This window comes from Protopterus annectens, chromosome 6.part0, assembly GCF_019279795.1.
Source record: "Protopterus annectens isolate FY-2018-M chromosome 6.part0, PAN1.0, whole genome shotgun sequence".
NCBI classification, from domain to species: Eukaryota; Metazoa; Chordata; order Ceratodontiformes; family Protopteridae; genus Protopterus; species Protopterus annectens.
This window is the reverse complement of record NC_056737.1, coordinates 429,117,761-429,139,007: the sequence shown is the minus strand read 5'-3', so window position 1 is coordinate 429,139,007 and position 21,247 is coordinate 429,117,761. Positions and strand designations below refer to the sequence as shown.

The following is a 21,247-nucleotide window of genomic DNA, read 5'->3' as shown; positions in this document are numbered from 1 at the left end:
TTGCCTGTTTTCTTAGCACAATAATAGCCTACAGGGTGGGTATTACACAATACCCCTGGGTGCTATGTTATTTCCCTATAACATCCACCCTGTCAGACATCATTGCATGCTTTATAGTTAACAGACCCTTTTCAGCTATGACACTTGCTAAAAGACATACAAAAATAATACATACATACATACATCTAGATTATTGAATTTGCATTTGTAAGTTACAAATAATCACAAGTAAAAAAGTGTGCAACAGATAAACATTTCTTAAGGAGAAAAGAAATTCAATTTCTAGAACAACTACTCGGTTGTGCACGTTAATTGTGTTTTCAGCAGTTCTAAAATATGTCAGGTGCTGATGAAATGCCTAGTAGAAGTCTTAAAAAATTAAATCTGTTCATAGGTTCATAGGTAAGTACTAGGCTAGCTGCCCTTTGTGAGCCATTTTAAACTTGGCCAAGTTTCCTCTTTATGCTCAAAATAACATGGTTATAGATTGGCCTTACCCATCTCATGGTCGAAAATTATATATTACCCTTAACGAGAGTAATTGCGATCATACCATACAGTAGATAATTTGAGGGGACACACGCATGGGATAAAGCATTTAGGAGCTTCCTCTGTCTGTTAGTAGTACAGGGGCCAGTCCTGGGGTAAATTTTCTGTTTCCCATCCATAAATCTAAATTGCGCTTTGGCTAATTAGGACTAAATAAAGGGGGACAATGACATCCAAAGATCTAGACACAGTCCACATAAGTTCCCAAATCCCAAACAATTTATTCAACTCTTAGGGGCGTTTTGTCAATGTAGTAGTTCCCCTGGGGTAAATGACTTCTCACGAAATATAGTGATGCAATTTTTGATATTTAGTTTCAGTCTATGATTTTGGCGCCAATTATTTATTTCAGACAAAACTTCTTGCAGGATGGCTAAGTTATTTGGGGATTCAATGACTACTCTTAGCTTGCAGTCATCTGCAAACTTAGCCAGAGCCCTTTGGTATTGGATTTTACTTCAGAAGAGTAGATACCAAACAAAAGAGGTCCTAACACAGATGAACTCAGTATTCACTGTTTGGAACTTTCTTCCTGAAGCTCGATTTTCTAAAATCCTGATTTATCTCATTACATCTGAGTGCTGCCTACAGGTACATCTGCAGTTAACTCCTACTGACACCTCTAGGCATCAAACATTGCTTGTTCATATTTACATGAATAATTCCAAAGCCATTCTATGCACGAGGTTTTAAAAGATTTCATCTTAAAGCTTACACAATGGCAAAACTCAACTGCATTAATATTTGACCTATGTCAAGTGCAGATAAATAGATATTAACTGTTGTTTTTTATGATATTAATTTACATAGGTACAGTTCTCATATTTTTGTAAATATCTCAAAAACAAGCAACGCAGACAGTACTCCTTAGCCTCATATGAAAGCTGTCAGATAAATGAATAAAATGCTGCTGACAGTATGTGTGTAACTTGAGTGGTTGCTGAGATATTGTAAGTTGTCTACAAAAATTTACAAGTATAATAGTTACTTTATTTACTCTGACTTCAGTTTAAGGCCTAGAACCTAAATAACACTACCACTATAAAAATAGTTTGTTCTGAAGAGTTTGCCATTTATACTTGTTTCATAACCCCTATGGTTCCAGAGATATGAACATCGTTTGAAATGTGAGGACATAATTTGATTCTGTCAAAAGGATAAGGCTCCACCCATTGAAAGTTACAGTGCAAACTTCCTGAGCTCCATTGGAGTGAATGGATGTGAATGAGTGATCAGACATTAAAAAATATTTTGCTCCCTACATGTCAGGCACAACTTTCTCAGTTCTGAAAACTGGATAATTGTCTTTTTTCTAGCTTTATTAAGGTTTTGTAAATATATACAAATACAGAATTCATCTGGATTTACAACTGTAGCAATTCTATTAGCTCATTCAGTAGGCTGCATATGTTTCTTAATCATACCCAGTTTATCCTAGTGATGCAATTACTTCTCAAATCTAGGGTGCAAAGCTTCTAGAAGTTTCATTGAAACATGTACCACTAGGAACACTGCAGGATTTTTCTGGATACAATAAACAACTGGTAAACAGCTCTGGACAGTGAACAGATCTCCATACTCTTTACATACAACATCTCACATTGTAAATTCTTTTTATCAGGCAAACCTTTTATGAGACAGAAAGTGCAAAATCTAAGGTGCATTTAGTACACCAGCTACTGAATTAAATCATGTGCTTCTTATTCTTCTATCATACATAAGCACATTTCAGACCCTTCTGTTTCAGGTGGTGACCAGAATAAGTAAGCTATTTACTCTATTTACTCCATGATCACTTCAGGTTGCTTTGTTTCAGAATCAGTCCTTTGAAAGGCCTTACTAGCCTTATCTGCAAGGCCATGGTGTGAATCATCATGGACCTTATCAACAAAGATATAGATAATCCCCAAACACTTGACTCAACTCAGTGTGGATTTGTCAAAGGGAGATCATGCCTGTTAAACTTGGTAGAGTTCTTCGAGACAGTCACCAAAGCCCTGGATGAGGGGAAATCTGTGCATACACCCTATTTAGACTTAGCCAAGATTTTTGACATTATCACCCACTCAGGCATAATTGACAAACTCACCCAGCTAGCTATCAACCCCTATATTGTTAGATGGGTCACTAAATGGCTCACTGTTAGAACACATATAGTCAAAATAGGGAAATCCACCTTCAACAGCAGACCTGTAACCAGTGGTGTTCCAAAGGGATCAGTCCTGTGACTTCTACTGTTTGGAATCTATTTCTCTGAAGTACATGCAAAAACCAAAGGTCTGTAGCTGACACAGTTTGCTGATGACTGCAGACTGGGAGCAGTCATAGAATCTCCAAATGATGTCAACATCCTACATGAGAGTCGTACACAAACAAATGATTGGTGCCACCGTCATGGTCTTAAACTCAATGCAAAAAAATGTATTGTCATCCTTTTCCTTAAGAGCGATGTTCCTGCTAACTACCACATCAATAGCAACACCCTAAGTACGCACTCAGTGGTAAGAGCCCTGGGTACACAGGTTGACAGCAACCTTACCTTTGATTACCATGTCACCACAGGGGTAAGAAGGGCATTCTGTATTGCTCATTTCATAAGCAAGGGCATTGCTTTCAGAAAAGAAGAAGTTATAACCTCCCTGTACTCTTCCCTTATCAAGCCAATAATTGAGTACAATGACATTTTGGTATGTACCTTTCCAAGCACCTGCTACAATTGGAGAGATCACAAAGGTTCCTCAAAAGGAAAGTTCAATGTCTTCAGCATCTGTCCTATGTGGATCGTGTGAAATCACTGTCACTTTATTCTATTTCATACAGACTAATCAGAGGGGATCTCTGCCTTGCATATAAGGCAATCTCTGACCCTGCTTTAATGGAAATGCTGCATATCCGCAAGTCAAATGGTACATGGGTTATTTGCTAAGACCTTAACCTGGTATGTGACATTAATAGAACCTGCTGGAGGGACAGATTTGTCTCCCAGAGGTTACCACACCTTTGGAATAGACTCCCACTTCACATCAGAGTACCTCATTGGCCCTCTTCAAATGCAATCTGGATGATTGGTTGGATAACCATAAACTCACCCCAGGGATTCCAACTGTGTCCCTCTTTGACAGGAGCAATAGGTGCTGATTATGGAAATAAGGGTTGAACTTGGCTATGCTTATAAGGGCCCTAGGGCCATTAGCTTAGTAACTTCCTGTGATCCTATGAAAGTTTGATCAGACATTACATTATACATTAGACTGTCTAGTCTAAGCCATACACTTACTAGATTAGTAATTTTAAGGCTTTGCTTCTACTATTCCCAAATCATTTTCTGATCATTTTTTGTACTTTCATCTTTTAAACAGGTTATTCTGTGCACATTCATAGCATAAATGCTGTAATTTACATGAATTTGTTTCAACAAACTTGCCAGAATTCACCTGACCCACTGTTTTACTGTTTATTTTTCATTTATTCTGTTTTACTCAATTTAAACTGCCATCTCACATGTAACATTGTACACATCAGTTTTTCTTTGAGCTTATAGGGTAATGCCACTTGGTCTACATATAACAGTTGCCTTCATGTTAGAGCATAGGCTGAGATTCATAGACAGGTTACCTAGTACACAAAGCCACTTATACAGCTTTGTATACTAGTCACTGGGTTCTCAGCTCATAAAATGTGTGCTGTCCAGTAGTGAGTAGATGTGCTACTGGGCAGTGAGAGTTTGGTACAGCACATTTAAATGATATGGCATTAGTAGGACATTATGCTATGTGCTGTCTTTCATAGTAACATTGTATAATATAGTGATTCAGAGATGTCCATACTTGGCAAGGTCTATTCAGGACGGTTAGTGAAATGCATAAATGTATTCAGTCAGTACCAGTGCTGCTCCTACCTACGCATTCCTTTGGGAGAAAATACAAAGACTGAATCAGAAGTGCTTCATCCTAACAGAGTGCCAAACCAGGTAAGGGCTGTGTGCATGAATGTGTATGCAAGTGTACCTGTGTGGGTTTGTGTGTGTATATATATGTGTCAGGGGTATAAAGGGACAGTCTTTAGTGGGTTTCATTACTGAATGTGCACGACTACTTTGTGTGTTTGCTTGTATGTGGCTGGGTTGTCTGACCAGAATGCTGGGTGTACTGTCTCTCAGTTTACCTAATAAGTGATTTAACATGTTTATAATCTCGAGTAGCAGCTGGAACCTGTTTTGAATTCATTAGACAAGATCTAAAATTCAAAATATCTAGGTTTCACCTCTCAGTAGATGTTCCCATAGTTCAGTAGGCTCTCGGAAAGAGTCAATTCATAGATGCCTTATCTTCAAATGTACACAATCCATTTGAAATGACCAGGGGATAGATCTTGGAATACTTCTCCTCTGTTTATGTACTTGATCTGTACGAAAGTTTCAAATTGGTCTTGGCAACCATCTCTGTTTACTGGGCATGACCAGGTATGCAGAAGATGACACAGGGAAAGGCTTTCATATGTGTGATTGACAGGCAGTTGATAAGGTTCTAACTACCTGAACATGACTGGTGAAATTTACTTTTATCCCATAGGTCATATCAATGACCTATAGGGAATGCAGAATCACTATTGATGTGAGCTATCTTCCCCAATCTTGTGCAAATGTAAAATCTAGTGAGCGGGAAATGCCTTCCATATGGGGACTGCAGGGTTTATTTTCAGTTTGTGTGTGGGTCTTCTGTAGGTGAACTGAGTTCGAATTTGTGCAATTGTGTATCAGTCATTCATAGGGAAACATTTTTATGAATTGATTCTTCCCCTATTGGAGGTTTGTTCCTTCTACTGTAGAAAAGTATTTTTCACTTATCATAATTAATTCTCCCATCTGGTGCAAGTATATTCCTTCTGCTGCAGAAACTGGTGATAGCTTAGACAGATTTCATAGGCCTTCTGATGTTTGTCATCTCACATGGGTCATGGATACTGAGCTTCATGAAGTCCAGTTCTTTGGACTTCTACATGGATAAAGCCACCCAATGTTTATTCTGACGTGTTTTCTGGTTAATAGTATCATGGATGGGATACATTCAGAAGACTAAATGCTCTAAATAATGACTTTGAAAAGACTGACCTGAAAAGATCGAATCACAAAACATCAACTTTTTTTTTTATGCAATTGCTCAAGATTGTGGTAGAACAAGCACTGGGTTTTTGCTTTTTCCCCATTGTTGTGTGATTTCACAGTTGGCATATATAATTAGCAGGGTGGGAGGCTTGTTCCCCTGCATAGAACCTGTTTACTTTCTTTCTTTTTTTATTTTTGGAGTTGTATGTTTTGAGCTTTTTGGGTTGATATTTTCAGAGTTGATATTCAGAATGTTCAACATTCTGAAAGTATTCCTCGTGGATTTACCTTAAGCACTTACTCAGATACTAGCATATTCCTTTTGAGAGAATGACTCCAAATTCAAAACCTCAAAACTACAGGGGGCTGTCACATGAATCACATGTTTTTTGAAATGCACAACAGGAGTATGAAGTCAGGCTTATCAGAGCTTTTTTGGGTATGCCAAAGTTAGTTCTGTAAGATGCCAGCAGTAAAACATCAGATGACTGCAAGATAATATATTTAGGATGGCTGGCAAGGGGTTTTCTGCACAGTTTAGGGCTCATCCCTTGAAGTGCAGCACTACTGCCATAGTTAAATCTAGGGACATACCTGTGTATAAAGAATAGGACTGCTATCTGGGGATTAGAAAATATTGTTAGTCTCATTAGCACATTGGCATTAAGGCAAGTCAGGATACTGGTTTTCACACTGGCATTAAGCCTTGTTAGGATACTTGTCTTGCCACGATCAGCCACCTGGTCCCCTCTCACTTGGAGTAAGATTACTCCTTGTTACTAATGTCCTGGGCTGCCAGGGTATTATGGGAGTATGGATAAATGTAAACCATGTATGATCCTAAAAGTACAGACCACTTCCTTATATCCTTAACACAACCCAGCAACTTTCATCTCATTCAAGCTGTGCATGGTGACTAATTGCAGTGTGAATGTGGACACTATAGCAGAAAGTCAGGAGGCACGTCATAAAGACAGAAAAGAGGTACATCTTAAAGATGTGTGCTGGATATTCTCATTCCTACCAAAGTCCTGATCTGTGACCAGCTAGCTATTGGTGAGTGAACTGTGCCAGAAATATATGTTTAGTCCAGTTTCACTGTTACAATTTGTTGAAGCTCTGAGTATGATCTAGTTGACCTGGGTTTGAAAAGCATATCAGGCACCTGAAAAGCTAGCTATCAGAGGTAGGACTAAGTGGATGCAGGCTGTCTGATCTTGTAAAGTGGTTATGGGACTTTATGATTCACAGGAGTCTCCTGTCAGAGGTTAGAGGCTAGACCATCATGTACAACTCACTGAATTAGTACTTGTAAGCAGGCACCATGTATAAGATGGCCATCGAGCAATGGTGCATGCACTATGCAGTGTATGCAGACTAGCCAGGTGAATTAAGGTAAATGCTCAGAAGAGTTACCCGGTTTCTGATTCTTGCTTCTCTCCAATCCGGAATTAAATAGAGCTTCTAAGGCTAAATGAAGAGAAGCAAAGCAGACTTCCCAAACACACAGGGCAGTATGCGGTGTTATGTTGGGTATGACTGGGGGGACAAATGGGCCCATTGTGGGACCACAGTGGCCAAATGGTAAGTTCATTGGCAACATGAAATATATTTTCTAGTATTTTGACAGCTAACTTACAAGAAGCAAATATTAATGGGTCACTGGAGTGAAACAGAAACCTAAGGCTAATATTGCACTGAATGAAATGACAAATTTAGTGCCACTACAGATTGCTGGACAATGATTTTTAACAAGCTTCATATGTGATACAGAATATATAACTCATGTAGAGAAAATGATCCTTTTTCCTTAACTAACTAAATAAATTTGTAAATAATAATATACGTTTATTGCCAGGCATCACCTTGATTGGAATCCTGGCAGATTAGAAAGTAAAAACCAGCTTCCAGTACCTTCCTGGAACTTGAGTTACTTGATATAACTATTATACTGGTGGGATAAGATTAGTATCAAACACTACAACTAATTTGCATTTGTTCTCCTTTCTTAATCCTTGCCTACTCACTTTGCTGTCATATGCAATCATTATGGAGAGTGTGGAAGGACAAACAGAATAATCATTTGGTTATAAGAGTGAAAAGGCTCACACCATCAGCAGTGACATTAAACAATGTAGTGAGCCAGTCATAGCATCACAGCAGATTCTGCAGTTTCACCTGTCTATTCCTGTGGTCAAACATTTCTCTAATTTTGTTTACTGACTAGCTGTAGCAACTAAATGGATTCTTCTAATAGGTCATGATGCAACTGAAAATAGGAATACATTTTTATTGCAACCACCCATGAAAAACAGGGTTCAGGACAGGTGGCTTTGAATACTTGACATGGGTTTTATCAATATGAGAGCTGAGAATGCAAGTAGGACAAAAGTTTATAGTAGGAAAAAGCAGTGAGGTGGAAAGTCAAGCCTCTACCATACACTGAAGATTAAATATTGTACTTTATCGGATAAGAATTATTGCATATGGGCTTTTTTGAAAAGGATATTTAAATCAAATAGGGAGCATTAGGTATTCATCCTTCCCTTGTAATCTCTAGCTTTATCTATTGAAACTGATTTGAATGGTATAGCTCATATGATTGATGTGCATCCTGTTCCTTTACTCTTTCTGTAGCTTCAGGAGCTGATTGATGCAGCTGATGCCCTCTTGGTGAAGTGCATGAAGTCTCAGGCCACACAAGTGCAAGAGAAACAGCAGGCCATTGTGGAGAGCTGGGAGGTCCTAAAGGCAAAGGTGGAGCAACGAAGGGAAGGCCTAGAGCATGCCTGCCGCTACTACCGATTCTTAGCAGCAGTAAGTACTTCAACTTTGCTCTTTTTTCACATTTTCATGAGTTGTAAGTGACATATTAGCTATATTTTTATTTTTTATAGATCTCAGTCTTTATTATGCCCATGTATTATGGACAAGTTATTCCTTTCCCCAATCTTTTAGGCTAGACTTCTACAACCAAACAAAGTATATCCTTTTTGATTTAACTTGGCTTTATTGCAAATCAACAGATTCCCCTTTGCAAAAAAGCATCTGCTTAATTATATCCAAATGGCTAAAACTATATTCAGTTATTACTATATTTTGATAAATAGTCCTGGTCTGAAACTGTGCTGTACTAATTACCTAGCAGCTAGTTATGAATGTGGAAAATATATCAGCAAAGGTGAGAAGGTTACTAATTGTTTTTACTGTGAGATGAAAACATACCTTCTAGAATACAGTTATTTTTTTCTGCTGCACCTCTGAAATGTACACAGAAAAAGGTATTATGATAAACTTATTTGCAAGTAAAATTGCTAGAGTTGATTATTTGCTTGTAATAAGTGTGAACCTGATGGCAAAAAGAGATCAGTGAGCAAAAATATCTTACTGTGTCAAAGCAGGGAATGTGACTGACAATGTCATCAAATCGCTGCTAGTGAGTAATGTGGTTGAATGGTAGCACACTAGTTGAATGGAACTTTCAGCAAAGCGTTCTTGTAAACTTTGTGACATTTCAAACTTCAGAAAGGCCATCACATATTATAGTGCCTTGTCATGTGACCTCAAAGGATATGTATTTCCCTCAGAAAGTAGGATATTACACAGTGTGACTCACATACAAAGCATTAAATTAAACTAACAATAAGACCCTTGTATGCAGGACTGCAGTACTCACACCTCTGTTAAACATACACACACACACACACACACACACACACACACACACACACACACACACACACACACGCACACACACACACACACACACACGCACACACCATTCAAAAGCAGAATGAGTTATACATTTTTCGGGCTACAGCCACATGCTGTGGCACATCACTGTTAACTATCCTTCATTTTGCTGAACAGCACTGATTTTGCCTCATACTTTTGCCCTGCCCCTGAAAATTTTTGATTTTCTTGTAAATTTCACTGACGATTACAGCCTGTGAATAAAGCCAAACATCAGTTGCGTAATTCTGTGTAATTCATATTGCTCAGAAAATGCATGTTGCTGCAAAGCCTATTGTTCTATTAACTTTTTAACTGAATAAGAGTAAGATTTAAAAAGCTGTCCCTGACTTCGGACCTTTGTCCGCCATTATTTTTCGCTTTATCCATGATTCTTTTGCAAATAAGTTGAAAGTTATGAATTCAGCCCATTTGTTATCTAGAACTAATTAATCAATCAATTTTATTTGTTTACTGGAAAAATCTGACTGGGCATGTAACCTCTTTTCAACAGATGCATGGAGAGAAAATCCCTATTAACCTTATACAGTAATTAATTTTATAAATAATGCAGAATACAACATTTAAGAAAAAATATTGTATGAGGTGTGCATCAATGCAGTTAGGGTCACCTGACATACATACAGCAGTATAATATGTCTAGTGCATGTACCCCAACATAATTTGGGATTGCTTCAAAGCATGCCAGTGGTGAGTTTATGTTAAGTAAATGTAGTGAAGCAGTGAAAAGTGTATGAAATTACTTACTGGAAGCATAACACCAAACAATATTAGTCTGCTAAAAAATGAAGTTAGTAACCTATAAAATGATTTCAGTCAGTTATAATAGTTATTGCATCAAGCAGCATTTGTATGTTTACTTATGAAGTCTGTGTCAAGAAAAAGTAGCATTTTAGAGAGTAATCATTTAAAATGTCTTCCTTCTTCACTAAATCACTGATTTACAGGCTGTTTAAGTAGTGCCAAGCCCTAGCATGCACTTTCTTCTTCCATAATCTTCCCAGTATACCTACCTCTTCTACTTATTCCTCACTTTCAGTCTCCCATCTCAGACTATTACACAAGTTGCACTAAATTCCTTTCTATTTTTCCTGTATACACAGCGGTATTCAGGCACTCTGTCAGGACTAGACGTATTTCAGTTTTCACTCTGGAGACAAAAAACAGACCCGAGCCACCTTTAATTCTATTTCCATTCAGCTCAAAGTGATGTTGTACTATCAAAGCCAGGGAACCACAAACAGATGAAGATGAAACAGTTTATTTGCACAACAGCAAACATGATTGAGTGCTTTTGTTACAAAAACTTCTTCAGAATTAATTCTTTAACCCAAAAAAATCCATAAATATAAACCCCATTCAGCACATGACCTATTTTGGCCAATAAAACAATCTATCTTGTTAACAGAAAATTCTTTGACACAACCTAATAAAAAATGTTTGATCCTGTTAACATTTTAAAACAAAACCATTTCATGTACACAAAAACTTACATTTTACAATCATTCACTCTACATAAGAACTAATCTTTAAAATACTTCCAACAGACACATTTTCATTGAGACCTGGTGGAGTCATGGCATTCAGTTTTATTTGACATCTCAATTCTTTCTCCTCCACTACATCTTCCCGTGGTCCCCCCTTAAATCTCTACATATGTGTTCCAATACAAAAAATCTGAAATAATGATCAGAATGTTCCATGATGTGTTTAGCAAGCGCATTATTCGCTTGACCCTTTTTAATGTCCAAAACATGTTCATAAATGCGCTCTTTGAACTTTCTTTGTGTTTTGCCCACATAAAAATGTGGGCAAATTTGGCATGTTGCCACATAAACCACTCCAAAACTTTTGCATTTGGAAAAAAATTTAGATTTAGTAAATCTATTGTTCACTGTAATGTGATCCCCTCAAACACCTCCTTGCATTGTTTGAAGGTGCCAGATCTAAGTTTCTGGTCTCTTACCACTCTGAAAAATATCCGTGTCACTTGTAGGGTGTTCCAAATAATTTTTAATAGTTTTTCCGTTTTATAAACCAAGGTAGGTTGTACTCCAATTTTACTCTCCACATCTTTAAAACAAGAAAAGATGTACCAATTCTTCTTTAAGATGCTCCTGATTTAGTTAGCTTCCTTACAAAATTCTGTAACAAAGGCCATATGTCCCACATGGTAGTCATTATTGCTACCATTGGCCATATACAAAACCGATGTATATGGAGATTTTATAAGGGGAATAATTTCCTCTCCCCTTCTCCTTTCCCCTATTTGCTACATATTGAAGTCACCACTTCTTTGGGGTATCCCCTGCTTTGGAACATATTACTAAGCTTCTCACACTCCCCAAGAAATCTTTCCTACTGGGACACCATTCTAGCTATACGAATATGCTGTCCCTTAATTATCCCTACTTTTTGATACAAAGGGTGGTTGCTGTCAAAATGTAATAACCCATTACTCTACGTGGGTTTCTAATAGATAGTACTAACCCAGCTCCCCTCGTTATAATCTTTGGAAATGCTAATATCCAAATAATTCATGGAATCCAAATCACACGAATGAGTAAACCTTAAGAAGGGGGTGGTAGAGTTGACAAAATCCATGAACTCAGATACCTTTAATTCCATACTATCTCATACGATAAATATGTCTTCAAGGAAGTGGCGGTACAACTTCCATGGCTTCAAAGGAAAATGCTTGAATAAAATATGTCTTTCCCACAGTAAAAGGACAATATTTGCAAAAGTGGGGGCACACACAGATTCCATTGCCACACCTTTGATCTGCTTAAAATACTGACCTTCCAGGAGCACAGAATTATATTTCAAGACAATTTCCATACAAAACATTAATACATTAATCTCACTGTTGTCAAATTCAGTGTTCGCACATAAAACATCATGGAACCATTCTAAGCCTTGGTCATGTGGTATCACATTAAACAGTCCAACAACGTCCACTGTTAAAAAAAATGCAGTTGTTCATAAATGGCAAACTTTTCATTTTCAACAAAACGTCCCAAGAGTAATTGCATATGTGTTCAAACCTATGCAAACAGTTCTTCAACTTCGAATCTACATATTTTCCAAGGGGTGGGTTTTTTATTTTTTGGTATTAACTATAGGTCTCATTGGTGGATCAGTTATGCTTTTGTGAATTTTCAGAATCCCGAAAATACTAGGTACCACTGGAAAGAAGGTAGAAGGGGGAAAACTATTAAAAATAATTTGGAACACCCTACAAGTGACACATAATTTTTTCGGAGTGGTAAGAGACCAGGAACTTATAGATGTAGCACCTTCAAACAATGCAAGGAAGTGTTTGAGGGGGATCACATTAAAATGAACAATAGATTTACTAAATCTAAAACCTTTTCCAATTGCAGTAGTTTTGGAGTGGTTGAAGGGGTTGGGAGGGTGGCTTAATGGTTAAGGTGTTTGCCTTACAAATACAAGGTGCAGAGTTTGAGTCTCACAAGGGATAATTGGCTAGGCTTAAAATGGCTCACAAGGGCAGTTAGCTTAGTACTAAACTATGAACCTATGAACCTATGTCAAAAACACAAAGAAAGTTCAAAGAACGCATTTATGAACATGTTTTGGACATTAAAAAGGGTCAAGCAAATAATGCGCTTGCTAAACACATCATGGAACATTCTGATCAATATTTCTGATTTTTTGTATTGGAACACATATGTAGAGATTTTAAGGGGGGGACCGCGGGAAGAAATGGTGGAGGAGAGAGAACTGAGATGGCAAATAAAATTGAATGCCATGACCCCGCCAGGTCTCAATGAAAATTTGTCTATTGAAAGTATTTTAAAACTTAGGTCTTACGTAGTGTGAATGATTGTAAAATGTAAGTTTTTGTGTACATTAAATGGATTCATTTTAAAATGTTAACAGGATCAAAAGTTTTTTATTAGGTTGTGTCAAAGAATTTTCTACTAACAAGATAGATTATTTTATTGGACAAAATAGGTCATGTGCTGAATGGGCGGGTATATTTAAGGATTTTTTTTGGTTAAAGAATTGATTCTGAAGAAGTTTTTGTAATTAAAGCACTCAGTCATGTTTGCTGTTGTGCAAGTAAACTGTATTTCACCTTCATGTGCTTCTGGGTTCTGTTTGTGCTGGATTTCAAGTACTTGTGATGATGTATTAGCAGCAGCTGTAGAGCAGTTTATATAAATTATTAAGTACTGTTCTAATCAATCTGTACTGCTCTTTCTGGTAATGGTTGCATTAATCATTGCTGAAATACTCAAAAATCCACCAATGAAGCCCAGGAAATGGAATAAGCAGCTCACTAATACCCTTCCCCACAGATACCTCTGCATTGTATAACTATGTGACTAATATAACTTACTCTGAACTCACCAAACCTCAAGGTAAGTTAGCGGTACCAGAGCAGAGTCTCCAGGGATCATCCAATTGGGTTTCAATTAAACAGGCATAAATCAAGTAAATAACTACCATGGAGCCATCTGCATATTACTGTTTTTTCTCTTTGACTTATTTCTGAGCATATTTTAAAATGACTAAAAAAATCCCTTTTTGGCAGCCTACCTATTATCTTGTTAGTAAATGATTAAATAACTTATAACAAACTAAAGCCATTCCTTTTCCCTGGCATCACCAACCCTTCTTCAGCTATTTGATGCTGCCTTTCCTGGCTGATGCTATAGCACATGGGCTGGTATATTGCTAGATGAACAAAGGTTGCTACTGGTATAGGCAGATATATTCTGCCACAGTACCCACTTGCTTGAGGTAAGGTAAGTTGATATGTACTAACCTTATACCTGTTTTGGTATGCCTCCTTTTTTATTTTAATTTCTACAAATCCTCTCAAGCTGCTCTGCATTAAATTATTTTTTCCTGTTGCCTATCGGTCACACCACTGGTTAGATATTCAGGACTAAATAGTGACTCTTTTATAAGTACAGCTTTCTATAAACTGTATGCATTGTTATGTGTCACATACTCTTGTGGATTTTACTCTCGGGCTTTTATCAGTTTGTTATAAAACTCAGATTCTTTAAAGGAAGTAAGCACGTATGCTGCCCTTTGAATTTTCTTACTGCATCATTTGCAGTTATTATTTTTTTCACTTATCTTGTTGCACTCCCTCAGTAATTTGGGTTTATCAGACTCTTGAATAGAAAACTGAGCTATTAAGGAAAAATAATGACATTCATTTTGTGTGTGAGTGTGTGCGTGTATGTGTGTGTGTGTGTGTGTGTGTGTGTGTGTGTGTGTGTGTGTGTGTGTGTGTGTGTGTGTGTGTGTGCATATTTATATATATATATATATATATATATATATATATATATATATATATATATATATATATGTATGTATATATATATGGTTCCACTTCATATCATCGAATTATCATTTCATTGAATTGCAAACCATCGAGACCAAATAGTCGAAAACCCATTTCATCGAAAACTCATTTCATCAAATCTCAAATCATTGAAAACTATGAAGCAACTACAAATAACATCCCAGACACTTTGTACTATGTGTATGCAGGGGGGCAAGCCCCCCCCTGCACCCCCCCATGAGGGGGGCTCTGCCCCCCACACCCCCCGTAATTAAATATATCAACTCCAAGGTCGTACTACAGTGGGGGAAAAAGGTAATTTCCTAACTCCACTGTAGTGCGACCTTGGAGTTGGTAATTACAGAGGGTGTGGGGGGAAAAGCCCCCCACTTGGGGGGGTGCAGGGGGGTTGCCCCCCTGCATAAACTTAGTAAAAACATTGTGGAATGTTATTTGTAGTTGCTTCCTAGTTTTCAATGATTTGAGATTCGATGAAATGAGTTTTCGATGAAATGGGTTTTCGACGATTTGGTCTCGATGGTTTGCAATTCAATGAAATGATAATTCGATGATATGAAGTGGAACCATATATATATATATATGTATATATATATATATATATATATATATATATATATATATATATACATGTATATATATATATATATATATATATAAACGCACACACACACACACACACACACACACACACACACACACACACACACACACACACACACACACACACACACACACACACACACACAGTGGATATAAAAGATTTACACAACCCTGTTAAAATGCCAGGTTTTTGTGATATAAAAAAATGAGACCACAATAAATCATTTCAAAACTTTTCCCACCTTTAATGTGACCTATAACCTATACAATTCAATTAAAAAACAAACAAATCTGTTAGGGGAAAAATATAAAAAATAAAAAAGTACAATAAGCTGGCCTGATAACTGTGCACACCCTTAAACTAATACTTTGATGAAGCACCTTTTGGATTAATTATTAATATTAACTGGTCCCATCTCACTACACTCTCCTTAGATGAGGCTGTCCACTCTTTCATCTCTACCTTTCGAAACATCCTCAACTCCCTAGCTCCCCTCTGTACTATCAGAATCAAAGCAAACACCGCTCCTTGGCTGACCAAACATACTAGAGCCTTGATGAAAAGTTGAGACAAGATATGGAAATTATGGACCAAAACAAAGACCCCTTCTTTCCTACAGACTTACAAAGAACTTAGAAATCAAATTAAAAAAATTATCAACAAAGACAGGATCAACTTCTATGCAAACCCGCCCACTATCCTAAAATCTGACCCTAAAATATTCTGGAACTCAATCAATCAAATACTGCATCCAGGAAACCCTTCCCCACCCAACCCATGCCCAAATAAAACTTTTGAAGAAACTGCCACTGAATTTAACAATCATTTTATTAATTCAATAACTACCATAATTAATGACCTCCCCACTAGTAAATATACTAAAAACCCCACTTTCTCATCTTCCCCTCCTTCTCCTTCTAACTCTTTCTCTCTTACATCTGTCTCAACTAAATATATTAAATCTCTACTCTCTAAACTCAAACCCTGCTCCCCCTCAGCTGATAACCTACCCTCTTACTTCCTACATATAGCTGCTGAACCCCTAGCCTATCCAGTACCCATTCTGATCAACTGATCTATCTCTGAATCATACATTCCATCAATATGGAAAACTTTCTACAAATTGCTCATACATAAAGGAGGTAATTATATATCGAACTTCAGGCCAATTGCTATACTGTCTCCCCTCTCCAAGATTCTTGAGAAATGCATTCGCAAGCAGATAATGCAATACCTTCTCCAACAGTACCTTCTAACACACACACAACATGGATTTCATCCCAAACACAGCACTACAACTTCACTAATATCCTTCATTAGTACTGTATCACTGGCCCGTGACAATAATAAACTAGTCTCATGTCTGTTCTTTGACCTGTCCAAAGCCTTTGACACTGCCTCCCATCCCCTCTTCCTAGACAAACTCTCTCACCTAAGATTCTCTCCTCCCACCATATCCTGGTTATTCAGCTATCTCTCTAACTGCCAACAAGCTGTTAAATGGCACTCTGCTCTTTCTCCCCCCTAAGCGTCCCAATGGGTGTCCCCCAAGGATCCATACTGGGGCCACTGCTCTTCAATATTTTCACCAACCTACTTTACACTTCTTGTCCCAACTCCACACTTGTACAATATGCTGATGATTCTAAAGTCATCACCATTGCTGACAATCCATCTAACCTTCACTCTACTACCCAAGCATCATTCAACACCATAGAGACATGGCTTTGTGACAACAAATTAATTCTCAACCCTAAGAAAACTAAGCTCCTACTCTTCCTCCCAAAAAACCTCATCAATCTCAAAACAACATTTTCCATCCTATCTAGCAATAACACTGTCATTACCTCTGACCCTAGCACTAAACTGCTAGGAGTCATAATAGATGATCAGCTTAAACTGGCTCTCCAAATCACCACCTCTATCAAAAAGACTCACCAGAAACTTGGACTCCTTTACTGAAGCAAAAGACATTTAACCAACTCAGCCAGAATAACTCTCTCCCGTGCATTTCTTCTTCCCATCCTCCTTTATAGCTCTCAATTATACACAAATCTTAACACCACACATAACCAGAATTGAAACTACGTATAATAAAGTTGCCAGATTTGCTGCAAACCAAACCTACAAATCACACCATTGCCTATCTCTTAAACAGTTGCAGTGGCTTGAATTCCCTTATTTGCTGCTACTACAGCAACTGTTAATTATTCACTCCATCCTCTATCTACCATCATTCTGACCTAGCCTTCAATCAGTTATAACTAAATATTCCCCAACCAGGACATTACATCGCTCAGACCAAGACTTCCTACAGATCTATAAACCCAAAGCCAAATCAGGGTGTTTACTTTATAACTATAACCTTGCTACAACTTGGAACCAACTAGCCCTAGAAATTAGGTCCCTTAACCAAACAAAACATTTCAAACTAGCCACTCGGGAATATCTAATAAATAAATGGTCCTGCCATTTTAGTCATCCTCCCTGAAACTACCTAACCCTAGCTTGTCTCTCATCCCTCCTTTCTCTTCCACTGTCTGTCTTAATATCCATCTACCTCTCCATCTCGTTGCTTAACCTCTACATTACCTTACTACTCCATCTGTACCTCTACATTACCTTACTGCTCCATCTGTACCTAGACTGTATATAACTACTTAGAAATAATGAACACTGTTTTCCCTCTATTGACATTGTACCTAAGTTTTTGTTGTAAAAATTCTGACATTGTACTCTACTGCTTTTCTGTATGATTTGTTGTAAATGCTTTTTGTAGTTTCATCTCTAACATTTGTACCCAACTGTTTTCTGTAAAATTATATTGTCAAATGTTATTTCTCTAATTGTTTTAGCTGCCAGTCCAATTTTCTTGCTGACTTCATGTAAAATGTTAATACCGATTGCGGAGCGTTTCTCCTCGGGTCTTCACTGAAAATGAGCTAATGCTCAGCTGGACTAACCCAGTTAACAAATGTAAACTAAATAAATAAATAAATAAATTACAGCATTCAGTCTTCTTGGGTAGGAGTCTATCAGCATGGCACATTCTTGACATGGCAATATTTGCCCACTCTTCCTTGCAAAAGCGCTGCAAATCTGTCAGATTGGGAGGGCATCTGTTGTGAACAGCCCTCTTCAGGTCACCCCACAGATTTTCTATTGGATTTAGGTCTGGCTCTTGCTGGGCCATTCCAAAACTTTAATTTTTTTCTGGTGAAGCCATTCTTTTGTTGATTTGGATGTATGCTTGGGGTCATTATCACGTTGAAAGCTGAAATTCCTCTTCATCCTCAGCTTTCTAGCAGACACCTGAAGGTTTTGGGCCAAAAGTGACTGGAATTTGGAACTGTTCTTAATTCCCTCCAATTTGACTAAAGCCCCAGTTCCAGCTGAAGAAAAGCAACCTCAAAGCATGATACTACCACCACCATGCTTCACCATGGGGGTGGTGTTCTTTTGGTAATGCAAAGTGTTGTTTTTGCACCAAAAGTACCTTTTGGAATTGTGGACAAAAAGTTCAACGCTTTGTCTCATCAGAACATAACACATTTTCCCACATGCTTTTGGGAGACTTGATGTATTGTTTTCCAAATTATTGCCAAACCTGGATTTTTTTCTGTTTAAGAAAAGGCTTCCGTCTTGTAATCCTACCCCATAGCCCAGACATATGGAGAATATGGGAGATTGTTGTCATGTGTAGTACACAACCAGTACTTGCTAGAAATTCCTGCAGCTCCCTCAGTGTTGCTTTAGATCTCTTGGCAGCCTCCCTGACCAGTTTTCATCTTCTCTTTTCATCAGTTTTGGAGGGACGTCCAGTTCTTTGCAATATCACTGTTGTCCCATATTTTCTCCACTTTTTGATGACTATCTTCACTGTGTTCCATAGTATATCCAATGCTGTGGAAATTGTTTGTACCTTTCTCCTGACTGATACCTTTCAACAATGAGATCCCTGTGATGCTTTGTAAGCTCTCTGCAAACCATGGCTTTTGCTGCAGCAGGCAACTGAGTAAATGTCAGGAAAATCCTAGTAGGACAGCTGAACTTTATTTGGGGTTAATCAGAGTCTCTTTAATTGATGGCAGGTGTGTACCCAAGAAGACTGAATGTTGTAATTAAATCAAATGGTTCTTCAACAAAGTATTAGTTTAAGGGCGTGTACGGTTATGTAACCAGCTTATTGTACGTTTTTTATTTTGTTATATTTTTTCCCCTAACAAATTTATTTATTTTTCAATTGAATTGACCAGGTTATAGGTCACATTGAAGGTGGGAAATGTTTTGAAATTATTTATTTTAGTCTCATTTTTTATGTCACAAAAACCTGGCATTTTAACAGGAGTGTGTAAACTTTTTATATCAACTGTGTGTATGTGTGTATCTATATATATATATATATATATGTATATATATATATATATATATATATATATATATGTGTGTGTGTGTGTGTGTGTGTGTATATATATATATATATATATATATATATATATATATATATATATATATATATATATATATAGTTACACTTTAGAAGATCAAATGGCTGAAATATCGAAGACCACATGGTCGAGACCATATGATCGATATTTCTGAAGATCAATCGTCTGAAACTGTAACAAAAATAAAAAAAAAACAGTTAAAGAAGATGGTAATGCAGGGGGCAAGCCCCCTGCACCCCCTCCCCCCTACTTAAATATACCAACTCCGAGATCGTGCTACAACAGGGAATAGGAAAATCTCCCATTTTGCGCTGTATTGACAGTGTAGCTCAATCTCGGAGTTGGTATAATTAAGAAGGGCTGTGGGGGGTGCATTACCGTCTTCTTTAACTGTTTTTTTTTATTTTTATTACAATTTCAGATGATTGATCTTCTGAAATATCGAACATATGGTCTCGACCATGTGGTCTTCAATATTTCAGCCGTTTGATCTTCTGAAGTGTAACAATATATAGACAACTGGAGCTATTGCTATATGTTCATTTTATTTCATTTTATTTATTTAACTTTGTTAACTTGGTAAATTAACTGGTGCAAAGACTGTTTTCAGCTATGACCCAGGCAAAGAAGCAATAGTATTTTTTTTTATTTGCTAAACAGATTACCTTCTGAGCATAGCTCTCATCTGTCCAGATTTTTGTCTCATATTTTTTTGTCTGTTCCTCTTACAATTTGTGGTTTTATGACAAATCACCGAAGGTTGAATTCATTAAATAATGATATAAATATGAATTTGAGACTTCAAATCTCACAGAAAATGCATGTTAATAAAAAAACTGCTATTCTAGCAACTTTCTAAGCATATAAGAGCAGTTTTTAAAATCTGTCTGTATTTTGGGGCCATTGTCCTCCATTATGGTAAATTTCGCCTAGGTTTCTTACACTGAGAGGTTGAGAGGTATGCTTCTGAGTTATATTTTAAATCAGCATGTACATCTGATTTACATTATTAGCAACATTTACAGTTCAATAACTACTAAAGCTGTGCTTTACATACATTTTTACATACATCACAGGATTCTGTACAAGTGTGAGTACTACTACAGTTCAATAACTACAGTTTTACATAAATCTTACTTACACAAATCCTTGCTTTATATGCAAGGATAATAGCATTATCTATATTTTTTTTATTTGTTGACTATGTAAGCCCACTAGACAAAGCATCCCTTTCAAGGGCCATCTGGGAACACTGTAGTGGTGACTTGCTCAGAGTAACACAGTAGGCAGATTAGGGTAGGAGGAACAAACCCTGTACTCTGGGGATAGGAAGCAGCGTATTGACAGCTCAAAGATTTACACTCCTGCACTAACTTCCAGATGTACACTTGTTGCATAGCTGTCACTGTATATTGTTATTACTGCACATACTGATGCTT

General features: G+C 37.3%; 1 protein-coding gene across 1 annotated transcript in view; it reads left to right on the top strand.

Annotated features, from left to right (window-relative positions):
- The window catches only part of SPTBN5 (spectrin beta, non-erythrocytic 5), a 1,783,454-nt gene that overhangs the window by 712,500 nt on the left and 1,049,707 nt on the right, over nt 1-21,247 (top strand). The window contains exon 33 of the mRNA XM_044073536.1: nt 8,291-8,470. Within this exon, the coding sequence (XP_043929471.1) occupies nt 8,291-8,470 (180 nt within the window). The remainder of the gene's footprint in view (nt 1-8,290; nt 8,471-21,247) is intronic.